Source organism: Lasiodiplodia theobromae (genome assembly GCF_012971845.1).
Source record: "Lasiodiplodia theobromae strain AM2As chromosome Unknown scaffold_9, whole genome shotgun sequence".
NCBI lineage: Eukaryota > Fungi > Ascomycota > Dothideomycetes > Botryosphaeriales > Botryosphaeriaceae > Lasiodiplodia > Lasiodiplodia theobromae.
The window spans coordinates 605,838-631,673 of NW_023336585.1; the positions used below are offsets into that span (position 1 = coordinate 605,838).

At 58.6% G+C, this 25,836-nt stretch overlaps 9 protein-coding genes across 9 annotated transcripts; 5 read left to right on the forward strand and 4 right to left on the reverse strand.

Moving 5' to 3' along the window:
• Positions 1–376: 376 nt before the first annotated feature.
• LTHEOB_3594 (HR1 repeat rho-binding protein) lies at positions 377–3,286 on the reverse strand (the record flags this gene model as incomplete). Its single annotated transcript, XM_035512534.1, has 1 exon — positions 377–3,286. The coding sequence occupies one exon, from the start codon at positions 3,284–3,286 to the stop codon at positions 377–379; it is 2,910 nt and encodes a 969-aa protein (XP_035362682.1).
• Positions 3,287–5,202: 1,916 nt separating this feature from the next.
• Positions 5,203–6,537, reverse strand: LTHEOB_3595 (Transcription factor c2h2; the record flags this gene model as incomplete). Its single annotated transcript, XM_035512535.1, has 4 exons — positions 5,203–5,593; positions 5,647–5,929; positions 6,142–6,212; positions 6,269–6,537. The coding sequence occupies 4 exons, from the start codon at positions 6,535–6,537 to the stop codon at positions 5,203–5,205; spliced, it is 1,014 nt and encodes a 337-aa protein (XP_035362683.1).
• Positions 6,538–10,515: 3,978 nt separating this feature from the next.
• Positions 10,516–12,862, reverse strand: LTHEOB_3596 (Cystathionine gamma-synthase; the record flags this gene model as incomplete). The annotated part of the gene is made up of 7 exons (XM_035512536.1): positions 10,516–10,623; positions 10,918–10,960; positions 11,024–11,207; positions 11,259–11,449; positions 11,501–12,583; positions 12,636–12,730; positions 12,797–12,862. The coding sequence occupies 7 exons, from the start codon at positions 12,860–12,862 to the stop codon at positions 10,516–10,518; spliced, it is 1,770 nt and encodes a 589-aa protein (XP_035362684.1).
• A 206-nt stretch (positions 12,863–13,068) lies between these two features.
• Positions 13,069–16,709, forward strand: LTHEOB_3597 (Pre-rRNA processing protein utp22; the record flags this gene model as incomplete). The annotated part of the gene is made up of 2 exons (XM_035512537.1): positions 13,069–13,578; positions 13,659–16,709. 2 exons carry the CDS (start codon positions 13,069–13,071, stop codon positions 16,707–16,709), a joined length of 3,561 nt encoding a protein of 1,186 aa, XP_035362685.1.
• An 841-nt stretch (positions 16,710–17,550) lies between these two features.
• On the forward strand, positions 17,551–18,037 carry LTHEOB_3598 (Major allergen Alt; the record flags this gene model as incomplete). The annotated part of the gene is made up of 2 exons (XM_035512538.1): positions 17,551–17,687; positions 17,740–18,037. 2 exons carry the CDS (start codon positions 17,551–17,553, stop codon positions 18,035–18,037), a joined length of 435 nt encoding a protein of 144 aa, XP_035362686.1.
• Positions 18,038–18,878: 841 nt separating this feature from the next.
• On the forward strand, positions 18,879–20,118 carry LTHEOB_3599 (AraC family transcriptional regulator; the record flags this gene model as incomplete). The annotated part of the gene is made up of 2 exons (XM_035512539.1): positions 18,879–19,774; positions 19,839–20,118. The coding sequence occupies 2 exons, from the start codon at positions 18,879–18,881 to the stop codon at positions 20,116–20,118; spliced, it is 1,176 nt and encodes a 391-aa protein (XP_035362687.1).
• A 761-nt stretch (positions 20,119–20,879) lies between these two features.
• On the reverse strand, positions 20,880–21,426 carry LTHEOB_3600 (Mitochondrial large ribosomal subunit protein; the record flags this gene model as incomplete). Its single annotated transcript, XM_035512542.1, has 3 exons — positions 20,880–20,930; positions 20,985–21,262; positions 21,315–21,426. 3 exons carry the CDS (start codon positions 21,424–21,426, stop codon positions 20,880–20,882), a joined length of 441 nt encoding a protein of 146 aa, XP_035362688.1.
• Positions 21,427–21,707: 281 nt separating this feature from the next.
• Positions 21,708–23,057, forward strand: LTHEOB_3601 (Eukaryotic translation initiation factor 3; the record flags this gene model as incomplete). Its single annotated transcript, XM_035512543.1, has 2 exons — positions 21,708–22,795; positions 22,844–23,057. 2 exons carry the CDS (start codon positions 21,708–21,710, stop codon positions 23,055–23,057), a joined length of 1,302 nt encoding a protein of 433 aa, XP_035362689.1.
• Positions 23,058–23,762: 705 nt separating this feature from the next.
• Positions 23,763–24,956, forward strand: LTHEOB_3602 (Thump domain-containing protein; the record flags this gene model as incomplete). Its single annotated transcript, XM_035512544.1, has 6 exons — positions 23,763–23,831; positions 23,908–24,045; positions 24,113–24,296; positions 24,368–24,585; positions 24,650–24,790; positions 24,855–24,956. The coding sequence occupies 6 exons, from the start codon at positions 23,763–23,765 to the stop codon at positions 24,954–24,956; spliced, it is 852 nt and encodes a 283-aa protein (XP_035362690.1).
• Between the last annotated feature and the right edge of the window lie 880 nt (positions 24,957–25,836).

Here is a 25,836-nt window from a genome sequence, read left to right on the forward strand (position 1 = left end):
AAGCTTTATCAACAAAGATGCTGGTGTGCGTGTATTCGTGATCAACTATTCGAAATCATCGTCGTACTCTACATGTATTCTTCGACATCTCCTTTTCTTCCTTTTATACAGGTGAGAATGGATAGGTGGAACATGGATACGCCTGCAGATTCCTGAGGTGCCATTGAAAGTCGCATTGTCTCCCGTCGGTCTCCCGGTTCCCGGTTCTTTGATGGTACACAAGCAACATGTCTAGTCCAATTCTACCACCCAAAATTGACGAAAGTAAACGATAAAAAAACACAATACTACAAACAAGACAATAACCAACACAACTATTCACTTGACCCTTGCATATTACAAAAGAAAGCGATAACTTTCCCCCCGTTCTGTCCGTTCATCCGAACCACTCAACCACCTTCCCAACGAAACCCTCCAAGCCGACCACGCTCCTCTCCGATCTATCCGCCACCTCCCTCTGCCTCCTGCCGCCCTCCATGACCAACACCTGCGCACCCACCTCGATGAACTCCCGCGTCGCCACGAACTGGAAAGTCACGAGCGTGCTCTCCCCGTCGTCGTCGTCGCCGCCGTCTCCGCGCTTCTCCTTTCCAACGTCATCCACCTCGCCGCTGCTCTCTTCCTCTTCTTCGCCCTCCTCGCTCTCGTCGAACGCGAAGCCGAAAGCGTCGTCGTCCTTGGCCGCCGCCTTCTTTTTCTTCTTGGCGTTGGCGTCCTTCCACGCCTTCCGCTTGCCGTCGCCGTCGTCGATGGCAATGGCCACGACCTTGGCGCTCGCCCGCACGCTGGCGATATACGTGACGGCCAGGCTGCCCACGATCAGGTTGCGCACGCCCTCTCCCGCAAAGCGTGCGACGAAGGCGCGGCAGGATTGCGGCGGCGTGGCGCTGGTGCTGTTGTTGTCACCGCCGTCGCTCGGGCGAACGAGTACCATGCCTTTGCGGATGCGGCCTTGTAGTGCTGCAGCAGCGGCTACGCCCCTAGAAGAAGACGTGGATGAAGACAGGGCTGCCGAGGTGGCGGCGGCGGCGGCATTGGGCAATGGCTTCGCGTTGTCGTCGAGGGGAAGGACGCCGAGCGAGCCAACTTGCCCTGCGAATAGAGTTCGGACCGGCAGGCGCAGGTTTCGTATGCTCGTTATGCGGACGCGGCGCCATTCGTGCTGCTTGGATGCGCGTGATGATGCTTGACGGTACGGAAGGGTCAAGTTCTTGTGGAAAGCACCAGGGAAAGAGCGGCTCGTCGGAGCGCTAGAGGCGCTTGGCCTTGAAGGAGCGGCGGGAGAGCCGCTGCTGTCGCTACCGTCTTCGGCGGCTAGTGCAGCTGCTGCGATGCTGCCGACCGGATACGGGCCGAGGAGGAGTTCGTCCCCCAGATGAAGGGTGCCATGATCAAGTCGGCCGCTGACGATGGAGATTTCAGAGGCCTCGGGCGTAGCGTCATCATTGGAGTTGAGTCTCCAAACATCTTCAATGTGGTAAAGTGCAGAGAGTGGAGTGTTGCTCTTGGAACCTGGAGGGGAGCCAGGCTGCACCGCAACTCCAACTTTCGAAGGCGCTGCGGCCGGAGGGATTGAAATTTCGTGCAGAAGGGCATGCAATTTGCGGATGCCCATTCCACTCAGAGCGCTAGTCAGGACTATCGGTACCACGAGCGGGTCGTGCAGGAGCTCATCCGTAGCCTTCGCTCGCACGAGCTCGAGATCTGAAGCTGGCACGACAGCGAGATCGTCCTCTGTCACCGTCGTAGACGAATCAGGTATGATACTGGGTTTTCTCCCAGCCTTTTTCAAGAACGTAAGCAGTTTAGATAAAGTCTTCTTTATCCCGCTTTTCGAGGCTAGATCCAGTTTGGTGACCACGACAATCAGCGGCAGTTCCAGCTTGAGACAGAGTTCCAGATGCGCCTCTGAGAGGTCGACATCAGCCGCAGCAGCGCCTAGAACTTCCTCAGAAGATGGAGTACTACCGACTCTGCCAGACGTATCCTCGTCGTTATCTGCCGGCACACAAAGCAAGGTCCAGTGCGGCGCCCAGCCCATCAGGCCGCGGACAGTGGTCCGCCTGTAACGTGGGTGACCCGCAGAATCAGAAAGGAAAACGAGGCGGCCGGACTGGCAAGCGGCATGGACATCGTTCCATGAATCGACATTGCCTGAAGCATAGTTGATCACATTCACGTCCGCAGACTCATCAGGCGAGCCCGCGTATCCGATGAGCTCCTGGGTGACAGAACTAGTCATTCCAGAAGCAATTTCATGTCTGTGTTTCAGTAAGCTGAGTCGAGATTTGCCCCGTCCGTTGTCCAGAGTTGCGGTGGACAGACTTCCGAGCAGACTGGACTTGCCAGACATGGTTGCTCCGGTCAGGGAGACTCGGAGCTGTTCGGATGCAGATGTGCTGTCATCGAGGCTGATCTGCGAAAGTGGCTGTGCGACATGATGTTGGTGTGCAGTGGGGCCTGAATCCTGCGAGCCGTTGACCTCGGGCTTGACGAAAGCCTCTGCAACCCACAGCTTGCCAGAATGCGCCGTGTCGTCAAAGTCGTCGGTCCAGGCGCATTCGCCCACGGGGATCATGCGCAGGACCTTGACTGTGCAACCGAGGCTGGCTGCCATGGCGCGCAGATTGGTCAAGCTCTCCTCCATCTCATCCTCGGCGAGCCCCACAAAAGTGCCATCGTCGGCAACGCCAATCTCGTACAATGCACCTTTGCTCTCCTCCAAGCCTGGCAGCAACCTTGCAAGGGAGGGCGGTGCCCTGAGCTGTTCGGCAGCTTCAGGCAACTGCGGAACGACAAGCTCATTGGCCGAGGTGGAATGGTATGGTGACGATTGCTGCAGCCGCCACAGCAGCTGCGTGGTCAGCTGTTCCAGGCGATGCTGGCGTGATTGGCTGGAGGTAGCTTTGGGTGGAGTGCTGGCGGGAGTGCGCGATACGGCCGTCTCGGAGACACTGCGAGGTGTTGGAATTCCGAGACTCGAACGATGCGAGCCCGCCACGTGACGGGCGGTCGTCGAGGTGGTGAAGGATCGCCGCGGGCGCAGCAGGAGGTGCAGTTTGTACTCAGTAGGGCCCTCCTGGGGCTCTGCGTCCAACTTGGTAACAGCACGGTCTGTTTCGAGCACAGCCCTAGGCTCGAGGCCGCCACCCGTAGCGAAGGATGCGCCGGACGGATGGTTTGACAGGCCGGGTCCGGGGGGCTGGCGCGGCGTCAACGAGCGCGGGGTGGACCACGGCGAGGCCACGCGCGGCGGGTCGGGGTCGAAAGTGAAGATGGAGGCCATGATGAGGCACGATGAGGCACGATGATGCACTTCACGTCCCTTGCTCGGGGGCGCTCGACGGTCTGGCGGTGTGCGCAGCGGCTCGCGGGCAGTGTCAACTCAGCGCAAACGGAATAGGATGCCCGACAAGCTCCTGTAGGTCGATAATGAAGGCCGTATTCGGTATGAGGTTGAGGATAATGGTAACATCTTGGCTGATTCAGCAAGGGGCAATATGGGTCGCTGGGCGAAGCGGATCTGGCCGTCAGTTGGCAGGGTGGGCGGCCAAACAACTAGCAGAACGACATGGCGAACATGGTGCAATACGAGCGAGGTGGTGAAGGGGCAGCAGTGGTGTTGATGGAAAGAAGCCTCGTTGGCGCATATGGAAGTCGAGGCCTGGTCGATGACTCCTCCCGCTCCTTCCCAGAGCGGCGGGCGGTAAGGGTCGGTCGGCGTGGAGAAATGCCTCTCCGGCCAGGTCGCGGGCATCATCGCGACTGGCATCGGATGCTATTCCATGCTGGCCACGTGAATGCAGCGCGCGGCTAATGAGTTCGCAGCGTCGAGTGGAGCCCGTTGGGCCGCGGAGACGGCCTCGACTGTCGGAACTGCGGGGACAGCACGGAGTGGCAGCGGGGCAGGACACGCAGCCGGCTGCGCCGCAGAGTTGCATCTAAACTAGCGACTTGGGGGCTACCGCGATCGGGCAACATCTGATGGAGCCGAAGCAGCCAGAGGTGGTGCAACGCGGGGCTTCGTCGTCCGCTTCACCGCCTGCCTTGCTGCCTTGGTGGGTGCCTGGCTCCCATCCCCACAGCCGGGTCTTCTCGAAGTCATCCTTAGGGCCTCCGCGATACCGCTCGTGACGATCGCCTACCCCAGCCCCGGATGCACGATGCACGAGCGCCAGCGCAGCTGACTGATGCCTTGGGTACCTTGCGCCAGCGTGCAGGGCCAGGGCTGAGCAAAGGTTGTTCTCCGGGTAAGCAATGCCCTCGCCAATGCGGTGACCTCCGAACCAACCGTTGTGCGGCTGAGAGACTCGATAACTCGAGGCAGATCGCTGCGCCGCTAAGCGCGGCTCGAAGCGAGACAACCAGCCTATATGAGACCAATATCCAGACCCTCCACTCGTACCATTCACCCAAGGCCTGCGCGCTCATACCACTTGCGGCCGCCCATGTCAGCCTGCAGCTGCGCCAAATGGCCAGCGCGCCGGCACAGTCAGCACTCTGTTTTGACGCCTGCGCTAACGTGCCCTCGCTGCCAAAAATAATGTACCTGGCTGCCCTGCTACGCGAGGATCTGCCTCGGGACTGATGCATGCGGTAAGTAAAGGAGCCCCTCGCGGCCAAGGCGCGGTGAGCAGCACCTACCAAAGCAGATGATGACATCGCAAACCTGCCCGCTTCCGGCACCCTTGCGGCCCGGAGGATGACGATGGTGCTGATGACGATGATGATGATGCTGATGATGATGATTTGCATTCAATAGTGGTATGTAATTGTGTGCTGAGAAACGAAGTAACGGAGTTGGTATCTTAGGGAGGCAGCCGCCGCCGCTGCTGCCTCTGCTGCGCCGAATAACGAAGGATGTCGTCTCGCCTCGGCCCAGCTTGCTGCTGTTCGCCCGAGGCGAGATGGGAAATGCCTGCCCGCCCGACCCCCACCGCCCCCGTCCAACGCCGTGGAAAAATGCTCAAACGAACCCAAAAAATGCCCTCCAGAACACCGCGCCATGCTGCTCGAGATTTTGCCATCTCGGAATGAGGAAAATAAGATCAGGCTCCCCGCTGCTAAGCGAGCGGCTGAGAGCCAGCTGATGCGACGCTGGCCGCAAAAAGAAGAAGATCATGCATGTCATACGTGGTTTGCCCCGTGCGCTGTCCTAGAAGCCGGCAACGCACGTCACTGCTTTTCTTTCTGTGTGCCTCTTCATGATGCGTCCGACGTCTTGCGTGGCTTACACTTGTCATGCGCCATGTGCCCGTTGCGTGCCGTCGTCCGCGTGAACTCTGCGCCGCACCGCGGACAGTATGACTTGGCCGCCGTGCCCGACTTCTCGCGCTGGTGCCGCAGGAGGTTGCTGAAGGTCGAGAACTGGCGCCCGTTACACCCGTGCTCCCAGCACTGCGGCTTTGGCCTGGAGTTCAGCACGCGCACCCCTCGGTCGGCTCCGAGCTGTGCTGACGGGTCCGCTGCGCTGCCCGCGGCGTACGGCGGTTGGTACTGCGCGCCCGCGCCGGCGTACATGGGCGGCGCTGCCGCTGGCGTCTGTCCGTATGGAACCCCGTATCCTGCGTTGGTACCGTACTGGGCCGGTTGGCTGTCTATTGTTAGGGCTTACTCTGGGCTTCGTGTTCAGAACAGATCTCTTACGTCGAGTAGTTGGCCCCGTAAGGCGCCGACATGTTCGGATGGATGGGCGGGTACGGCGACGCCTGCGCGCTCGCTCCCGGCATGGCGCCGTCGTTGGACACGGGCACGTAGCCGCCCGATGTCGAGCTTGCTATCGAGCCGTGGCGGGAGGGGTACTCGGCGCCGGGGCTGCTCCTGAGCACGGTGGGGGGGTACGACTGCATGTACGGCGAGGGCGCGCCGCTGCTCTGCGTGTAGGCCTGGTGCTGCGGCGAAGACTGCTGGGTCTGATCCGGCGCGTAACCTAGTCATCGCTATCAGCCCCCGCTCTATTCTTTCCAAAAAGCCCCGAGAGTGCGCCGACGAGCCAGGACTATCCCACGAGGTCCGTCTCTTTCTGGTCCACAGGTCCCCCGCGCCGCAAACACTTCAGCGCTTCCCGCCGGCGCCGCGCGAGGGGCCCGCTTTTTTCCTCGCCTCGGGCATGGTCGTGGCTCCGGAAGTGGATCAACTCACCATAGGGATCGTAGCTGGGCCCTGGAGGAGGGAAGGAGCCGTACTGCGAGGGCATCATGAAGCCGAGAGAGCTGCAGAGCGGATGAGTCTTTGGCGGCGTCCGGGGAGGTGTTGGAGTCCGGGTTACCTCATGTCTTGTTCACGCGGCGGGCTGTGGCAGGGCTGGTCGGCTTGGCTGGGGTCCAGGTCGTAGTTGAAATCCAGAGACGAGGAGGCACCAAGCAGGTCGAGGTCCTGAGCCGTGCCGTCGAAGGCAGGGTCCAGGAGGTGTTGAGGATAGGACGCGCCGCGCGCTGCGGGGAAGGATGGACTATGGGGCGCGAAGGAGTCTCGGGAGAGGCTTGAATGGCGGGGATCTGATGCGGTCTCGGGAGAGGAGGATCTGGGAGGAGCCATGATCAGTACGGCAGCGAGGTGATGGGGCTGCCACGCCGCAACGCTCTTACCTTGGGCTTTATTCGGCAAGATATGATGTCTTATATCACGGCGTAGATGGGCGATGGAAGCTCGTAGGCTGGGAGAACAGCTAAAAACGTTCACTCTCGGACAACAGCTGCCTGCGCCATGTCCGGGGGGCGAGGGTACATCATATAGATGTCTACAACATGGTGGAAGAACCAACACTCGCCTGGTTGGCTCCGTGCGCGTGAAGGATTCAACCCCCTGTCCGCACGCTTGGGGGAAAACCCGTGCGGGCCATGATTTTAGTGTGGGCATAGGATATGATGCCACCTGCGTGCCTGGCACCTGCACGTCTGTCAACGCTGGGACGGGAGATTGGTACAAGCTTTGGGCTGGGCGGGCGGCGCATGGTACGCTTGCCCGCGTGCTTTGTCAGGCCGTGTAGCTGCGGTGACACTGAGCAGCTCTGCGAGCCCTGGGTTTACCGCCATTGGGCCAGGGGCTTGGGCCCAGTCACGCGTGTTGGTGGCGCTCGAGGCGGCCGCATTCTCTGGAGATGCGCGCAGACGGGTCGTTTCAGCGCGTGAGGGCCGCCCAGCGGGTGTTTCGCTGCCGGCCCAAAATAGGGCGCACGCCTGCGAGCCTCCCGCCGGCCGGCGCGGCGGGCCTCGAGGGCTCGACGCAGCAGGCCGGTCGCGGCGGTGGCCAGAAAGCGGGCGTGTGGGCAGTGATCGATCTCGACAGCCCCGCCGTGCGGCCACTGCGCCACGGCCGGCGTCTTTCTTTAGCAACAGCCAACATGATAGCAGCGAAGTAAGGGCAGCGCGCAATGTTGCTTAGCTGCGGGCTCTTGGCACGAGCCATTGCTGCCTAGCTGCCTGCGACCCACCGCCCACGGGCACCCTGCACCCTGCGGCTTAGAGTGCCCTCGCTTTCGCATTGCGCCCAGCCTGCCGGTCCAAATCGGTGCCAGACCGGGCGCTCGGATCGACACTCGCCGCCGCTGCCTGCTTGTCACTGCCAAACGGCGGGCCACCAGCCAAGCGATCTTCACGCTTCCCCACTTCCTGACGTCCACTGGGGTAACGGGTGCCAGTCGCATGATGCCGGTGGCACCCAGCAACACCTCCGCCAGCTGCGGCAGAAGCGCCGACAGCCCATGAGCAGCGCGGCCATGCGCGCGCCGCCCTAGTCCCTCCGCCAGAGCACCACCACCAGCAGACCGCCCGCCCAGCAGATGACCGCGACCCGCCCTTCCGCCCGCCCACCGACTGTGCGCCCCGGCCATGTGCGCGCCCGTGGCCAGGCCTGAGCGCAATATTGCACCAATGGGATGTCGGAGCGAGCCCGTCGATCATGTTGGTTGGAGTAGGCCGCGTCGCGACGGCTGCTGCTTCGCTGCCCGCGACGACGAGACCCTGTGCTGGGAGTTGCCGACGCCATGGCTGCCGTCACAGGGTTGGGGGCTTCCTCCCGCTACTCTGGCACGCTATATCAGAGCCCAATTTCCAGGCCTGTTGGAAAGCAGCAGTAGTAGCAGCAGCAGCAGCAGCAGCTTCCAACAGCAGCACCCTGCCGTCCAACGCACACCGCGAACGTCCTGTCTCCCGCTGAGCCGCGCTCCATGGGCCACGTACGGCCGACGGGCCCCGGCCCTCCGTCTCCCCCCTCCCATCAAGGGGGTGACGGGATCTCCAGGACTCGCCGAAGCTGCCGTCTTTAGCTCTGCTGCGCTAACGCCAGCGGGAGGTGGAGCTCTGCTCTATATGCTCGCTCTAGCGCGCGGCTGAAGACAAGTGACCGCCACTGACGATTCTGATAGCAGGTCGGTCCGGTTGATTTTTGAACCTCTCCATGTATGTACTCAAGCATAGCGTCGTCTCGGCCTTCGGCGGCCTCGAAGCCGAAGGCCGCTTCCCAATTTCAACACATCCCAGGGCCCGCGCGCGCCGTAGCTCTCCTTAATTTCGACGCGGCACGGCGGCCGCTGCCGGGCAGGGGAGGCGTTATGAAGCACAGGATGATCTCCACGCATCCCCGCGCCAGTGCCAGAAGATGCACGCAAGGGCAGACGTCGATGATCGCCATATCGACAAACCGCTCGGCGTCCAAAATCTCCGTTTCGCCTGCCCTCTGGAGCGCGAGCTTCGACGCGCCAACGACGACCGCCAAGACGGCAACAACCACTGTCCAAAACTCGGCCCCGAAGTCTTAGCACGGCGCCGGGAGTCATCTGATCGGCTTTCGAGCCCCCGGGCTTATCGCTTTCGAGGCATTGCGGACGACGACGTCTCCTTTGCTCGCGCACCCTGGGTGCGGGCTTGCTGGCAGGCGCCACTTCCCCAGCTGGAGAACGCCGAGCGATCAGCCTCAGCAGCCCTCATTTCGGGACGGGTGGCTCCCATATGAAACGGCCACAGGGCCTTTTGTTGTGGGTGCGCATGTGATGGGCGGTGCGGGAACTCCGTCGTTGTCGTCGTCGTCACGTCGTCCATGCTGCCTCGTTGTCGCTTTCGGCGAGATCGTCAGATCGCGCGCCGGGGTTGCGCGACAGGGGACCTGGCAGCTGGCACATGGACATTGCGCAAACGCGCGCCTTGCCGATTTTTGGAGTGCCGCTGTAGCCCACGCCCACGTCCACGGGGCGCTCGCCGCAAGGGAGCATGTCGCCCGTGCCGCACACATCATCAGCGGTCCCCGACGACGCTCGACGAGCAGAGATGCGCTGTGCCCGCGCCCCGCTCGCCTCTGTCGAGCACTCGCGTTTGCGGAGCGAGCGCCCTCCTAATGCAGGCATTGCTCGCAGCTGTGCCCCAGTCCAGGGCTCGCGGATTACTTCCAAAACGCGGTAGTTCGCCTGGGCCCGTCGTGCCCCAGGCAGCAATGGTGATCATCGCACCGGCATCATCACGCCGAGCATTGAGCTCCAGATGACTGGACCGTCGGTCGGTCGCGCGGTACGGCGGAATCTCCAGATTTCCGATATGCGCGCTCGGCCGTCGTGGCCCTCGCTCGACCCCTTCCCCGTTTAGGCCCACGCGTTGCCTGCTATCGTCCTGTTGGCGTTCCTTGACCCTTTTTTATTTTTTTCCCTCGTGCGGATGCGCGCCATTTCCCGCGCGGAAATAGGACTTCTGTGCGAAGAAGCCAATTCATCCCTCGAACCCCCTGGCCGGCGTTGTGCAAGCCCCTCTCTCCACACGCGCGCTGCCCTATAGCAGCCTAGGGAACCTGCCGAGCAGCATCGGGGAACGTCGGGACGCCCAAGATACGCGGGCCCTGTCCTGCCGTTCGCTCCTCGTGAGCAAGCCCATCCCTGACCGGCTGTCAGGGACCGCGGCGGGCATTGAATTCTTGGCCAACACAACAAAAATTTGGGGGCGGATGGGCATGAGCGAAAAAGAATAATGACTGAGGGCCTCACTTTCCAACATGTCTCCGCCGGGAAAGGTCTTGGTGTCAATAATGTCTCCGACAAAATGAAAACGTGAGAAAAAGGCGCGACGCCTTGTGCGTGCTGTCCCCAGGGCGGCGGGTCCGCGCATTTTAGGTTGTGTCTTGCTCTTTTCGGGCAAGCGATGCCGTTTTTTTTCGCCGCCACTTGCTTTTCAAAAGAGTGCGCACTGCGAGATCAGTCCATCGGCCCATGCATGAGCCCTTCTTTCTCGCCCCACCGCAGATGCGGTCATTCCAGGCTGGTCGTCTCGGCTGTCCGCGGCCGTCTGGCCCGCCGTCATCGGCTTTGCCATGGCAGCTGGGCATGCATGTTATTGATGGAGAAACCGGGCAAGGCGCCCCAGGCTGTCGCCCGGTTTGCCGGGGCCAACGGCGTTCTTTCTGATCCTTTTCGAAGATCGAGCTACTTTTTTTGGTGTCACACATGCGTCTCCGCCCCCAAGAAAAAACCCGAACGCCCGTCGGCAATTCCATTCCCCACCGATGTCCCTCCTCGCTACCGGCCCAGACTCATCGTCATTCCATGGCCGCCAGCGCCCGGTTGAACACCTCGACCAGCTCCGCCGTGTCCTCCAAGCCGACGCTGAAGCGGACGAGGTTGGACTCGACGCCGTACGAAGCCGCCTGTGTCATCAATTAGCCAGGCAGAACTTATTACGTTGGATGCTCGAGCCCTGCAACTACTAGACGCGAGATGGGCCCTGCTGCAGGCTACCCCATGCGGCAGTCCCACCAGGGTGGGCGCGGTAGGGCTAGCGGGCACTTTGCTCTTCTCGCAAATGAAGAAGTTCGTCCGGACGAAAGGTACGCGCCCGATCCGGACGAGTGGTCCATCTCGTGCAACGCCCTGCCCCCATCTCGCTCTCGCTTCCGTAGTGCGACGCGTTTCGGCACGCGTCATAATGGAGAACTACTTACCCAATCAAGCTCGGTGAAATGAGCTAGGAGAACGTAGGGAGAGCTGTTCATTTTGCAAGTTAGCACGCTCGTCCCACGTTCGGGAGCGCCGATCAAGGCTACCAACCTGAGAGTAAAGTTCGTGCCCAGACTGGGTCCTTTTGCGGTGTCCAGATGGTCGAAGAACTTGGTGGCATCTTCCGTCGAGTAGAAGGTGGCTGACAGCAGACCGCCATAACCGCCGGTGGGCCTTTTGCAGCGGTCGTAAAACGCCCGCGTTGGACTGTACTTGGGATAGTGTACTTGTTTCACTGCCCCTTGTCAGTATCGCTTTCCCATCGCGCTTGGCGCTGCAGCTTTACCTTTCGGGTGCTTCATGAGAACTTCGCAAATGGCCTCCGCGTTCACGTTGATCCTCTCAATGCGTGAGACGAAGTCCCGGCTGTTGCGTTCCAGGAAAATTGCATCTTCCGGCCACAAGTTGTCCTCGTACTCGGCTGCCCACGTCTTCTTGAGCAGGTCATAGTACCGTCCCTTCGGGTTGAGGATTGCACTGCGCCTATTTTTAGTCGTCGCTCGAAATTCCAGAACGAGCAAGACTCACCTGCCACCCATGACATTGCTGTCGCCGCTGAAGATCTTGGTAAGGCTGCTGACAACGACATCCGCAAAAGGAAGGACGTGAACGTTCAGGAAGTTCCCGATCGTCTCGTCCACCACAACGCCAAAATCAAATTTGTCAGCGAGCGCTCGGATTCGCTCTAGGTCTGGCGCCTTGAGGAGCGGGTTGCCTGGAAATTCGCAGAAAAGCGCGAGGAACCTCTCGCCGCTCTCCAGCCGTTTCTCAAATTCGTCTAGCTCCTCCGAGGATCCAAATCCGTAGAAAATAGCACCGGGGCCAAATTTCTCCAAGATTTTGAGCGTGTCAATGTACGGGAATCCGTAGCTGACGCTCTTGCGCTGGCCCAAGGCGGCCATCATGGTGCGGTGGGTATTGAAGATTGCGCTCATGCCGCAAGGATACAGATAAACATCGTCCTCTGAGAAGCCGGCAACGGGGCGGGTCCGTTCATGGTCGCGCTCGAGCTTCAACGCCTCCTCCAGCTCCACATTGGCCGTCAGAGAACCTGCAATGCGCCTCTGGATTGCATGCTTGGCGTTCTCTGCGAAACCGACGTCCAGGTTCCTGCCGAATCTCTCTTCGACGAAGCGCAGGGGGTCTTGGCCGTCTGGCTCCCTCACGGGCGCCGACTGGTGGGCCGGGATATCCACCGAACCCCTCTTTTGGTACCTTTTTGGCCCCTTGCACATGCGCTGTCCTGCCTGAGACTTTTCTACCAGCAAGCCATCCTCGAACGCCTTGTGGCAGTATTCAGCCCTGCGGCTAGACACACCATCGCCCGAGTGTTGCCAGAAGGTCTTCGCAATCTTGAATCTGTCCTTCGGGAAGAGCACGGCGGACACACGGGGCAAAACGCGGTCCTGGGGATGCTTGTGCTCGGGGTTGGTGATAAGGTCGACGATGCGGACTTGGCCGGGGCCGAGCTCGGGGGCTTGCTGACGGAAGAAGTCGGCGCAGCGGGCGGCGACTGCGTGGGAAGGGAAGAGCATCGCACTGTCATTCGGGAGGCCGTAGGTGGCAGCGATGACCTCAGCGAAGCGAGCAATAGATTTATGAACAAAAAACCTGCGCGTTTCCCGTGAGCCAAAACGCCATTGAGGCGTGGTAGGAAGCCTACCGAGGATATCCTGTCTTCATCCTGCCAATCACCTCAGGTCGGCCCTCCTCGTAGCCAACGTTGGCGTCCCATGTTGGCAATGAGACGCTCACAGCCTGCGGCGATTAGCAATGACGTGAGTATGGTGGCGTTGGAGGGGCGCGCTTGGGCTCGGGACGCACATGGGCAGTGAGCGGGGGAATCGTCTCCCCAACGTCGTTCTCGGGATTCATAGTTTCGACAGCCATGATCGCAACGATGCAGAGAGAAGGTGGGATGCGTCAATGGCAAATGAGAGCCGAGGAGTTCTGACGCAAAGTCTCCGATGACCGGAAGACGCCTGAGTCAAATCGCGCCGTATCGATAAGAATTTCTGCAGGGTTTCACGGCCAGAATTTTTGCCGCGCGCTGCGAACAACCTTACGCCCAAGAACCGCACTGCACCCACGCGACCATGGCGCCCCCCGCGGTCAAGCGCAGAAAGCTCAGCCACGACTCCGACGAGGAAAGCAGCGACGGCGCTACCGACCCCCGCCTTGCCGCCAGCGACGACGCCTCGAGCGACGATGACGAGCAGAGCGACGCGCCCGGCGCCGACGTAGACATGGACGGCGAGTCGCAAGAGGAGAACGACGACGAAGAGGAGGACAGCGGAGATGATAGCGAAGAGAGCGATGAGAGCATGGAAGAGGCTGTGGCAGGCAAGAGCCAGCCGCGAACCTCGAAGGAGCCCAAGAAATCCCACAAAGAGCCACGGAAAGGCCCGCTTCGGGATCGCGACATGGCCGAGTTGACTGGCGCGTACACGGGCGAGGTCTACAAGTCGAACATATTCAAACTACAAGTGGACGAGCTCCTCGAGCAGATCAGACCAAAGCACGGCAAGAAAGAAGCCGCTGCAGAAAAGGCTCTCCGCGATCTGAAGGGCATTATCGAGAAGATTCCTGCTCGCGACCCCGCTCCCGTGAGTTTTTGAGATCTCTTCCATGACTTGATCAGGGAGGAAAGAAGAGGGCGCATGACGCAATGCTAATTGATGTATAGATCCCAGATGCCGAGCGTTCTCTGATCAAGCAGAGCAAAGTCACGATCCCGTTCCCCTATCCCCGGCCCCCGAAAGATGCCAAGTACACCCTGCAGTACGCAAAGCCTACCATCATCAATCCAGTTGGAAGCTACCCGTTGAAGCTGAACGCAAGAACGGGCGAGCAGCAAGCCATTGATCTGGTTCTCGTCATGCCTCCCACTCTTTTCCAGGAAAAGGATTATTTGAACAACCGCTATTTCTACAAGAGGGCCTACTACCTAGCATGTATTGCTGCTGGGATTAAAGACGCCAAAGGCCACGGTTTCAAGCTACGATTTGATTATCTGAACGGAAACGAGTTCCACCCCATCATCATGGTGGAGGGCAATGGCCAGGAAAGCGAACTGTCCAATTCGAACTACAAGATCCAGATTGTTCCTGTGGTTTCAGACGGCGTTTTTCCGGAAGACAAGACTTTGCCGGAGAAGAATTGTGTTAGGCCAAAGCAGGCGACCGAAACTCCAGTGCCGGCGAACTCAAAGCCTACTCCATTCTACAACGCTTCAGTCCGCGCGGACAGCCAGGCGACCGCGTATCTGAAGCTCTTGCACGGCGCCTTAGGCCGCAACGATGCTTTCAGGGATGCCTGTCTGCTGGGACGGACCTGGCTGCGGCAGCGTGGATTCAGCGGCCAAATTCGGTGTGGCGGCTTTGGAAATTTCGAATGGGCTACCATTATGGCGCTACTATTGCAAGGAGGCGGTCCAGCGGGGAAGCCACTCTTCGCCGCGGGTTACAGTAGCTACCAGCTTTTCAAGGGCATGCTGCAGTACTTGGCAACTCGGGACCTCGCAGACCAGCCACATCTGTACCAGGCACCCGGTGTGCAAATCCCCCGGGAAGATGGCGTCCCCACTTTCTTCGACGGCCCGCGTGGTCTGAACCTCCTGTACAAGATGACGCCTTGGGCGTATCAGCTTCTGCGACGAGAGGCTCGCACCACTATTGCGGCCTTAGGGGACAACGCATTGGACCAGTTCGACTCCACATTCGTGCTCAGATCCGACCAGCCTCTGCAAAGGTTCGATGTCTTGGCCGAAATTCCTCTGTCCGCTTTTGGCATAGACCTTCAAGACGACGATCAAACACAGAAGCTCGTGAAGAGCTATCACAAGCTCTACCGGGTCCTTAAACGTGGATTGGGCGACCGCGCGCACATTGTTTCCCTAGTCTTGCCAGAACACCAACCGTGGCATCCGGGGACAGCCAAGACTACGGTGCAACGAGATGCTCGGATTCTAGTTGGGTTCATAGTCGATCCCGCCAATGCAGTGCGAGCTGTTGATCACGGGCCAGCAGCAGAGAGCAAGAAGGAAGCCGCCGCCTTCCGCCAGTTCTGGGGGGAGAAGGCGGAGCTCCGTAGATTCAAAGACGGAAGCATTCTGGAGAGTCTTGTCTGGTCTACCAAAGAGTCCAACACCTCGATATTCGAGCAAATCGTGCGCTACGTATTGGCTAGGCACATGGGCAAGGCTGTAGCGGATAGCGCTACCTTCGTTGGAGAGCAATTCTCTCGTCTGCTCTCAGGCAATGGTCAACCTGGAACAGACCTTTTCCTTCCTTTCCGGAAAGCATTCGACACTCTTGAACGGGATATCCGTGCCCTCGATGGAATGCCTCTTGCAGCCCGCCACGTTTTCGCTGCCGACCCGCAGCTCCGTTACACGTCTGTGGATGTTCCTTTGGCGCTGCATCGCCAGTATCCGGCAGTCCCAGCAAATGTCGTCATCGAATTCGAAGGCTCTGCACGCTGGCCAGATGACATCAAAGCCATCCAAATGACCAAGGTTGCCTTCTTACTGAAGATGGGCGAGCTTTTGCAGGAAAGCGTCGAGGGCGTGACCACTCGAGTTGGCTTGGAGAACGAGGGTCTGGACATCATGAACCAAGCATTCCTGGATGTGATCTATCCCTCTAGCGCCGTATTTCGCCTGCGGATTCACCATGACCGCGAGCCAACGTTGCTCGAACGCCGTCTCAAGGACAAAGGTCTCGATGCAGCAACAAGAGAAGCCACAGCGCTTGCTCTGGCAACCTACAAACGCGAATCTGGCCGGGTACCAGCTCATACCCAAGCACTCCAGGCGCTCTGCACCCGCCTTCCCGCGCTGTCTCCTTCGATTCGCCTCTTGAAGAAATGGTTTGCTGCGCATCTTCTGTCTTCTCACTTTGCGCCAGAGCTCATCGAGCTGATGGTGGTCCGAACATTCCTCAACTCCTACCCTTGGGAGCCGCCGACCAGTGCAATGACTGGATTTCTCCGTACACTTTCCTTCCTCGCCCGCTGGGACTGGCGCAATGAACCGCTCATCGTCGACTTCAGCAGCAGCATGAAGCCGGAGGAGGCATCTGCCATAACTACACGCTACGAAGCGTGGCGCAAGATTGACCCGGCGCTGAACCGTGTGGTGATGTTCGCTGCCACCAACATCGACGCTGAGGGCACTACATGGACCGATCATGCACGGCCCGCCAAGGTCGTTGCTGCCCGTATGAGCGCACTTGCTAAGGCTGCGACGCAGGCTGTTCGCGACAAAGGCATCGCCATCGAGCCTGCATCTTTGTTTGTGTCTCCGCTCGCTGATTACGACTTCGTCTTGCACATCAACCCGGCATTTTCTAAGGCCAGTCAGGGCAAAAAAGACAAGTCTACGAAGCAGCAGTTCAAGAACCTTGCTCTCCAGGCAGATGCCTCGGAACAAGCAGGTATCAACACGGTGGGCTTCAACCCAGTCAAGCTGTTCCTTTCAGAGCTACGCGAGACTTTTGGCCATGCGGTCGTTCTTTTCTCCGACGAGAACGATGGCGATGTCATTGCTGGTCTTTGGAACCCGGCTAACATCGCCAAAAGGAAGTGGAAGGTTAGGATGGGATATTCCACGGTGCCTGTTGCAGAGCAACGTGCGGAAGGTGAGGTGGACGCGGAGGCTAATAAAGAGGCCATGTTGGCGGAGATGGCCAGGTTGGGCGGAGAGTTGGTGAAGAAGGTGGAAATCAACCGGCGGTAGATTGGGGCAGTTAGATGAGGTTCGAGAAATTTCTGGTTCACAAAAAGTTGTGGGGATGGAATAGGAGATCAGTGTTCGTTCGGTGTGCGCCCAGGAGCTATGAGCATGAAATCTTCTCCGAAAGGAGGCATTCAGAAGCGGCCCATCTTGGCGCGGTGACGGGTCGGCCTCTCACAGCCTTGCAGGTGTCAAAAATTGGCGGTGCAATGGGGGCCTTACTTCGTACAAGCGGTCATTACTCGCGCTGATCTACTCCAACGAGTCGGGCAGTCGGCCAATGAACGATTTGGCACGTAAATGTGGAGGCAGATGCTCATGACGTCGTACACATCGGAAGTTTAAAATTAAGGTTCTCGGGGCAAGCCTTGCTAATAATTTTCAATCTCATAGCACCGGCCTTATGTTTTCCATTGACTGCTCAATATCCAAGCAACGCCTCGACAGTTTGGCACTGGCACAGGAGGCACGATACGGTGTCGATGTGCTCAGCTTCGCCGGGCCGGATTCCGCTCGATACGACAGGTATTCAAGAGATGGATGAAACAAAGGCCGACCATCGGTAACAGTTCAGCCCTGCCGGGAGAGGCGTTTAGCCACTTCCGTTGCCCCAATCTCGCTTGACGTGCTTTGGCGCTGTTTTCCCTCGTATCCCGAGCCATCGGGCCGCTCGCACGATGCCTAAGATGGCCGTTTGGCGGGAATGTCGATCTTTGAACATTTGTAGAATGCCCCACAACCGACTATATATACCAAACCAAACCTCACTTGAATCTGTCCCCAACGAGAAGTCATTCATCACCAGTATACCCACATTCGCTTCAAGCCACCCTCGCTATCAAAAATGCAGTTCATCACTTCGCTCCTTGCTCTCGGCACCGTTGCCTCTGCCGCCGTTCTTCCCATTGTTCCTAACCTCCCCACCGAGGAGGCTTCTATCACCGACCTCTATGCTCGCAAGCTGAACGGAACCGCTGTCGAGTGAGTACCGCACTTTATCAGAGAGTTTTCAAGCCTGACACGTCGAATCTAGCTCCCTCTCCTTCAAGCTGAGCATCGACGGCAAGGCTCCCTTCGACTGCTCGTCCAGCACTTTCGGCTTCGGCCAGTGCAACACCACCGACGCCTACTACGGCTTCGGACTCCAGAACAACGGCTCCTCCACCTTCACCATCGCCATCTCCAAGGTTTCCGAGGACGGCTACAGCATCTGGGGCCAGGGTGCGGTCCCCACTTACTGCCACGCCGGTGGCGCTGGCCCCAAGGACTTTGTCTGCTCCCAGGTCAACAACGCCACCAACTTCAAGCTGTCTTTCGGTGGTTCCGCTTAAATGAGGGTGCTTGCTATGTCTTACGCTTCATGTATATAAGTTTTAATATCGAACAGCCTCCGAAGATTGAATGGAGATGCATTGATACATTACCTTTGAATAAGAAGACAGTTCGCGCACTGCTGTACATTGTGGCTGTACCAGGAGGAATAAGTGACTGCATTCCCGGTACATTGTCTTCATTGCATATGGATTCACGTTGTGGATCACTTTGGATTTGTTAATTTGGCAGCTAAATGGCTGTTTCCGCTGAAATATTGCAACTAAAGATGTACCGAGTGAGACCAGGTGAAAATAGCATAGTGCTTACAAAATTGACTCCTCGCAAATTCACTCACCAATCTTTTCACGCCGAAATTATAGAGATCTTAGGCTCTATCTAAGAGCACCATTGACTTACTAACCTTATCGACTAAGTTACCTACCAATGAAATGACCACCAACTAATAACGTGCTTACCACCACTAGCACGTGTACATACTACAACCCAATATTACTAGTATGTTTACTATTACTGCCCGCACAATGACTACCCGTGATCAGCGTACTGACTACCAGCAGCGTAGGCGTAAACATCGAAAATATTTTTGCTATAGGTAATATTCCCAGGGGAAGTCAAATTTGTGGAAGTCGAATGAGCCGCCCCACGTGGAGGGCGCGCGAACCCTCTTTCCTAATTAGGCAGGGCCGTTATGACTCGCGCCAGATATTCTAGAGCGCGACGATCTCTCCTTCGCAACAACACTACCACCACCAACGCACGGCCCATCACAGCTGTACGAGCTTGACTCTGAACGACCTCTGGTGCTACGCGGCCAGCGCGCCGCTTGCGCTACCGCCAATGGAAGTCCTCCCTCGTACCTTGTCGCGCTCCGAGCCGCGCTATCAACACCGGCCCAACGCTAAGATGCCGCCCGCAGAGCCACGCTTACTGGGCATCCCTCGGGAACTGCGAGACCAGATCCTGCGGGAGTACATCGATCTCCACTGCGCCTATTATCCACTGCGCCACAGCTACCCTCACGAAGTGACCATGAGCAAAGCACACATGCTCAGCCTCTTTGTCCCAGATGGCTCGAGTGGCTGGACCAGCCCGGCCATGAACATCTTACTCGTGAACAAGCAGATCAAAGACGAGTTCCTAGATGCTCTGTGGGCTCACACGCAGATCATCGCTGTCGACTACTATCCTATAATCGAAGACAACGATGCACTAGTCCACTGGATAAAAGAGCTCGACGGTCATCTGAAGAAAAGGTACGGCATCCCGTCATACCAGTGCAACCATATCCAGAATCTCGAACTCCAGCTCGACATGGTCGTCTCATTGCGCGACAATCTATCCATAACCGTCTGTCGCGACGTCTGCTTGGCCTACATCCGCATTCTCCTCATGACTTTCCCTGCCGCGCGGAATTTATCCATTGCGCTCTTCCTCAACAAGGCCTCGTACATGTCTGGAAATGTGATTAAGAGAATCCACCTTCCACACCTGGGCGAACTGAGAGACAAATTTCGGGACAGCTTTCTGGCTCTCGATTTGTACTCGCTTCCGGCCTTGGATCGCTACTTCACATCTCCGTGTCCATCGCTGGCCACCGTCAACAGCTTCATCAAGACTATCCTTAGCAGGGACACTTTGCCCGCTCTTACGCTATACAAGCAAGTCGACACGCTGGATTGGCAAGCCGGCAAGGTAAAGACGGTCGCACAGGTCGCTCGTGATCCTCTGTTCTGGTAAGTTGGTCTCGAGTATCCATTCCTTGAGAATTACTAAAGTCTTTGAAGATTGGCTCGGCAGGTCCACCATGACGCACAGCCACAAGGCGTGCCGGAGGCTTGGTCTCGATTATCACGTCTTGCGTTCTTCTTACAACATGAAGAAGGGGAACGCCGCCGACTTCCGTTTGCCTGAGTACGAAGCCAGTTTATACTGCAGGCGCCTTCAGGACCTGGAACGAGCATATGCGGCTTGGGAGCACCGTAGCATATCGTCGGAGACGGCTACGCGTAAACGCGAAACGACGGAAGATGAGGCCGAGGAGGCTCTGGAGAGCGCGGCAAGCCCCTCTACGAATTAAGCATCGACACAGCGCCAGAACTCAATTCGACAGCAATCACGAGAGGGCATAGTATGAGATGGTCCTGGTTCAAACTTGCATAGGCAGACTAAAGAAGGTATTTGGCAGTTACAATGTTGGTGCAATCCAGCCTTCTGCATGCTCTGGATAAGAATGAGAGGCGTAAGAATCCCAATTCAGGACCGTGCTCGTAACGCAACTTCGCGACATACTATCCCAAGTGATCATTCAACTCGCTGCACAGTCGACGAAAATATTGATATGTTCCTGCTCCAGTGATAACCAAGGAAATCAATGGACATCTCATTGTTTGGATGCATTTGCCATAAGACTGGCGACACAGTGCGACCAACCAGATGTCGAGGGAATCAGGTGTGTCAACCGTCATAGACCGCATTGGAGATAGGCCAACAGGTAAGGGCATATTGAGCAAGAGGTACCTCCTCAAGTGCAAGGTGCCGCAACAACCTGGATTTGAAATAGAACGAGGGTGTCGGGGTTGAGAACCAAGCTGCTTAAAAGCATATAGACTTTCTGAAAGTACCAAGCAAGCAACAGCAATGTCCATGAATAACCACCGAGTAGCTGGATCCAAAAGTTGTCCACTTGCCAGTCGTTGGCTGCGCGACCCAGAAGACGTACATAATACCCCCCAATGATTCTTTTTCGCAGGCCTAGTAACTCCGGACCCTAAAAATGTGGCGGGTCTCACCATGATATCTCACATAAAGTTACAAAATAACGGACTATGGTTAACACTTTCAGAGTTTCTTGGACTCAAGGAACTCGACAATTTTCGAGTGATGGTTGCCCTGCAGGGGATGATAATGAGCGCGAGCAGTTCTATGGGGTTGCGACAGCCTTACCTTTGCAATAACATATCCTCTCTCGTTGTTAACGGAGATGTCATCTTCCGGGAGGCTCAGGTATTTCTGTAGCGCTTTGCGAAGCGCTATCACATCCCCGCTGACCTTCCGCACTTTGGTCTGTATGCGATTGCCTCCACTCTTCTTTTCTACGTAGACGGGCAGGTTGTTCGACGAAGTCCGAAGGACGAAGTACGGCAGAAGAGCCGATTGAACTTGCTCCACGGCCGGGGCGTTGGCATCGACGGGCGCCGTGTTGGATGCAGTGGTGACCTCAGCTGCAGCCCAGTAAGTAAGCGGGCTATATGAAGGTTGGCCGAGATGGCATACCTTCTTTCCTGAAGCGAGAGCATTGCGAGAAGCGGTGGATCTGGGTGATCGCCGCGGGCCTAGCACCTGCAATTGGGCGGAACAGAGGCAGAACGGGCCGTGCGAAAGCCATGGTGGGTACGGGTAGAAGCTACCAGATAGGCGCAAGGCTACAGAAAGAAAGGTTGGGGCGGTGTCGAGGATGCAGTACCAGGGCAAGCGGGCTAGAGTTCAAGACAAAGGTCGGCATCGGAGTTTGGCCCAAGCGAGGCGACACGGCGCGGAATTTTAAGGACCTGCGCGCACCCCACACCATCACCACAACGCACCGCGTCCGCGTCCTCGCCTGCCTTCCACGCGTTTGCCGCGCCCTCAGATCCCGCCGCACGCCCGGTCGCTGCTCTATCGCCCACCATGGCTGACGCCGCCGCCGATGTCGCTGAGCAGTATGACCTGCTTCCCAAGATGATCCCCAACCTGGATCGTCACCTGGTCTTCCCGCTGATCCAGTTCGTTGCGGGCCCGGAGGAGGAGCAGAGTGAGCAGGACAAGAAGCTCAGGTATGAGCTGCTCAAGACCACCAACATGATCGACTACGTTGGCGGCCTGCACGCCGAGATCAACGGCCTCTCCCAGCCGGCCGACGAGTTCAACAAGAAGCGCGAGGAGGTCCTGCAGAAGCGCGAGCAGTTCGAGGAGGACACGAGCAAGATTCTGGGTCTTTTGGAGGACGAGGCCGTCGTTGGCAACCTGCGCAGCGACAAGACGGCCAACTTGAACTACCTGAAGGACAACCACGGCGTCACCAACGACATGGTCGACAAGCTTCTGGAGTTCGGCCAGTTCCTGTACAGCTGCGGTGACTACGAGCGCGCCTCGGAGCTGCTGTACCGCTTCCGCGTCCTCTCCACCGACGACAAGAAGGTCTCTGAGTGCACCTGGGGCAAGCTGGCCAGCAACATCCTCTCCACCGACTGGGAGGCCGCCATGGAGGAGGTCAACAAGGTCAAGGAGAGCATCGACACCAGGCTGTTCAACAACCCGCTCGCCCAGCTGAACCACCGCACCTGGCTCATCCACTGGGCTCTCTTCCCCTTCTTCAACCACGAGCCCGCCCGTGACACTCTGACCGAGCTTTTCTTCTCACCCGCCTACATCAACACCATCCAGACCAGCTGCCCCTGGATCCTCCGCTACCTTGCCGCCGCCGTCATCACCAACCGCAGCCGGAGCAGGACCTCCAGCCAGTACCAGAAGCAGCTGAAGGACCTGATCCGCATCGTCAAGCAGGAGGGCTACGAGTACAGCGACCCGGTGACCGACTTCATCAGGGCGCTGTACATTGATTTCGACTTCGAGGAGGCACAGAAGAAGCTGGGCGAGGCCGAGGAGGTTCTGAGGAGGGACTTCTTCTTGGTTGCGACGGCCGACGCCTTCGTGGATGCTGCCAGGCATCTCATCTCCGAGTCGTACTGCAAGATTCACCAGAGGATAGACATCAAGTAAGGAAGACGCATCACTGAACGCAACAGGAAGCTAACATGTGACAGGGACCTGTCGACCCGTCTCGGCCTCAGCCAGGACGAGGGTGAGAAGTGGATCGTCAACCTGATCCGCGACACGCGCGTGGACGCCAAGATCGACTACCAGGCGGGCACCGTCGTCATGAACCACCCGCCGCAGTCGGTGTACCAACAGGTGATTGAGCGGACTAAGGGCGGCTTCTTCCGGACACAGGTGCTCAGCGCTGCGGTAGCAAAATGAGCGATGTTTCCTTGAGATTCTGAGGTTGGGTCTTGCTTTCATTCGGCGTCCCGGCGCTTGAAAAGTCCTGGGCGCGGCTTTGCATGGCATGAGGTTCTGGGGGGCCTAAAAAAGAGTGCAATGGCTTGGAGCAGCAGCAGATCACGCATCTGATGAGCGGCGAGCGGGCCAGGCACGGCGTGGTGCTTTGGCTCACGTCAGGATTCTGTCGGAAGGGGCCCGGAGTGATATCAGATGGAGCTCTCGTTGAGCCAGAGAGTGTTTGATGACCAGTTACACGTAGAGTAAGAGCAAAAAAAAAAATGCGATGCCACCTACAAGCATGAAACGCGGCGTTTCTAGTGTTTCACGAGAACGTGGGGGTGTGGATTCGGGCGTGACACGGCAGGCCATGTGGAAAAGCAGCAAAAGCGCCCGATTCCTTCCATCTGAGCGTACTAGAAAGTGTGCAAAAGGAAGCGCTGGTATCGATATGCAATGACGGTGCGGGATGCTTGGCACGCGGACCGGAGCATCAAAAACCCTAAATATCCTTGCCTGTGGCTGGGCCTTGCGAGTGAGGCCAAACCACTCCGCCGTGGGCCTTTAGCGAGTCGGTAGCGTGGTAGCGAAAGCGGAGCGCCCAACTTTTCCTTGGCCTTGCGTCTCCACGCGCCGTGACAATCGCGATCTATCTCTCACCCTCGCACCCCCGTCGCCCACGCCATGCCCGACGAATCGCGGAAGCGCAAGGCGCCCGCCGACGACCACTCGCATGCCGGCAAGAGAAGCAAAGTTCGTCAAACCCCGGGCCTCGGGCGTGTTGGCGGCGCGCCCACCCAACGCAACATATGCTGACCATTGGGCACAGGGCCGGAGGCAGTGGCGCTCGCTGCCCGCGAGGCAGGGCGGCGGCAGCATCGAGCCCGGCGACGCGGGCATCTGGGCCACGTGCAATATGGGAAGAGAGGCGAAAGCCGTGGGCGAACTGAAAGACATGTTCGAAGAGGTGCGCGCAGCCAGCCTCCTTTCCTCGCGTGTGCGTGCGGCAGCGGCCGGGGCTAATGCACGTCTAGTACGTCGAGAAGCTGTATGGCGCAAGCCGCGACGACGACGCCGACGACGACGCTGCGGGGGCTGACGCCTCGACGACGCAAGAGGACGCGGACGTTGAGGCTGAGATCGCCAAAGAGCTGGAAGACATTCGCAAGCCGGCCAAGGAACCTCCTTTCAGACACATCCGCGTTGACACGGATTGCAGTCAGTCTCGCCCAGCCAGCTTACTTTTTTTTTTTATTTTTCCCCTCGGACGCGCGCTGACGTGGGAGAAGTCATGTTTTTCAAGACAAAGGCGCCGATTGAGCCCGTCGAGTTCGTGCGGCGGATTTGCGAAGGGGCAATGGCGAGCTCAGAGCGCAAGACGGGCCGCTTTGTCAAGCGGCTGACGCCAATGACGCTGATGGGAAAGGCACAGCAGAAAGGCCTAGAGGAAGTTGCCGCTCAGGTTCTGGCGCCGCATTTCCATGCGGAAGGTTCCGCTGGCAAGAAGGTAAGTAATAATGCCGGGTATTCTTTTTGGCGACGAGTTATTTTTGCTGACAGGGCTCTTTTAGTTTGCAATACGGCCTAACATCCGCAACAACAAGGACTTGACGAGAGATCAGGTCATCAAGACGGTGGCTGCGGCGGTTGGGCCTGGGCACAGTGTTGACCTGAAGGACTACGACCTGCTGATCCTTGTCGACGTCTACAAGGTAAGTTTTCTCGGGCGGGGGCTTGGCCTGCGGCGGGAAGCGAGCGCGCTGACAACATGCACAGGGCCTCTGCGGGATGAGCGTCGTGGGCAAGGACTTTGAGCGACTCAAGAGATACAACCTCTCGGAAATATACGAGCCATCACCGAAAGAACAGCCGAACTAAGCAGCGCTCGCCGAAGCATGAAGGCTTGGAGCGACGGGCGGGTCTGTATCAGGGTGCAGCGGAGGCGGCGGGGCATCGGTTTTAGATGCGATTTTGGCGGAGCGGTGCGTCAGCGGGCTTGGGGGCGGCGCACGGCACAGGCAGACGGGCCGGGCGGGCTGGAGGAGGCGGAGCCGGAGACGGAGGGTGGAGATTGGGATAGAAAATCAGCTCTCGCAATGGTGGTGGACCCGGCACAGAGGCATGACAAGCCCACCACGCGAGGTTCCGGGGCGGCGGGCTTGCGCTCGCTTTCTGGAACACGCAAGGCGAGCGGGCGATGCGACCCGGCAATGCCACGTCGCGGCGCTGCACGACATTGGGCGCGGAGGCGTGGGTGGCTGGCGACGGCGGGACGCCGACAGTCGCTTCCTGACGCCCCGGGAGCTGGCTGGGTTTGATGCTGGAGGTGCGCAGTGGCAGGGCTGAGCCCGGCTCGCATCAGAGCGCAAGGACCGCCGCGCTGGGCCCGCCAGCCCGGCCGCCGTATGCCGCATCCGGCAGTCTCTGACGAGCCCGGCCTGTCCGCCAGAACCACGCCCTCCTCCACCAACCGCATCCGCCCCGCCAACAGCAGCCAGCTTCCCAGGCGCCCCTGCTCCCGCGCGTGCCCCCCGCCAAGCCGTGCTGCTCGACAGCCGAACGCCCACGAGACGGGCGCAAGCCGCTTTCTGTTGCGCCGGCCGCCCATCAAGCGACCACCATGGCCGTCCTCATGCTCGCTTGCTCCCGGCCGGCCTCGGTCCGACTGGCGCGCCCGTCCTCAAGTACAGTCCAAGTCTCATCATTATTTCGTCCATGAATACCCAGAAGCACCTTCGGAGCCACAGTCATATTCGGA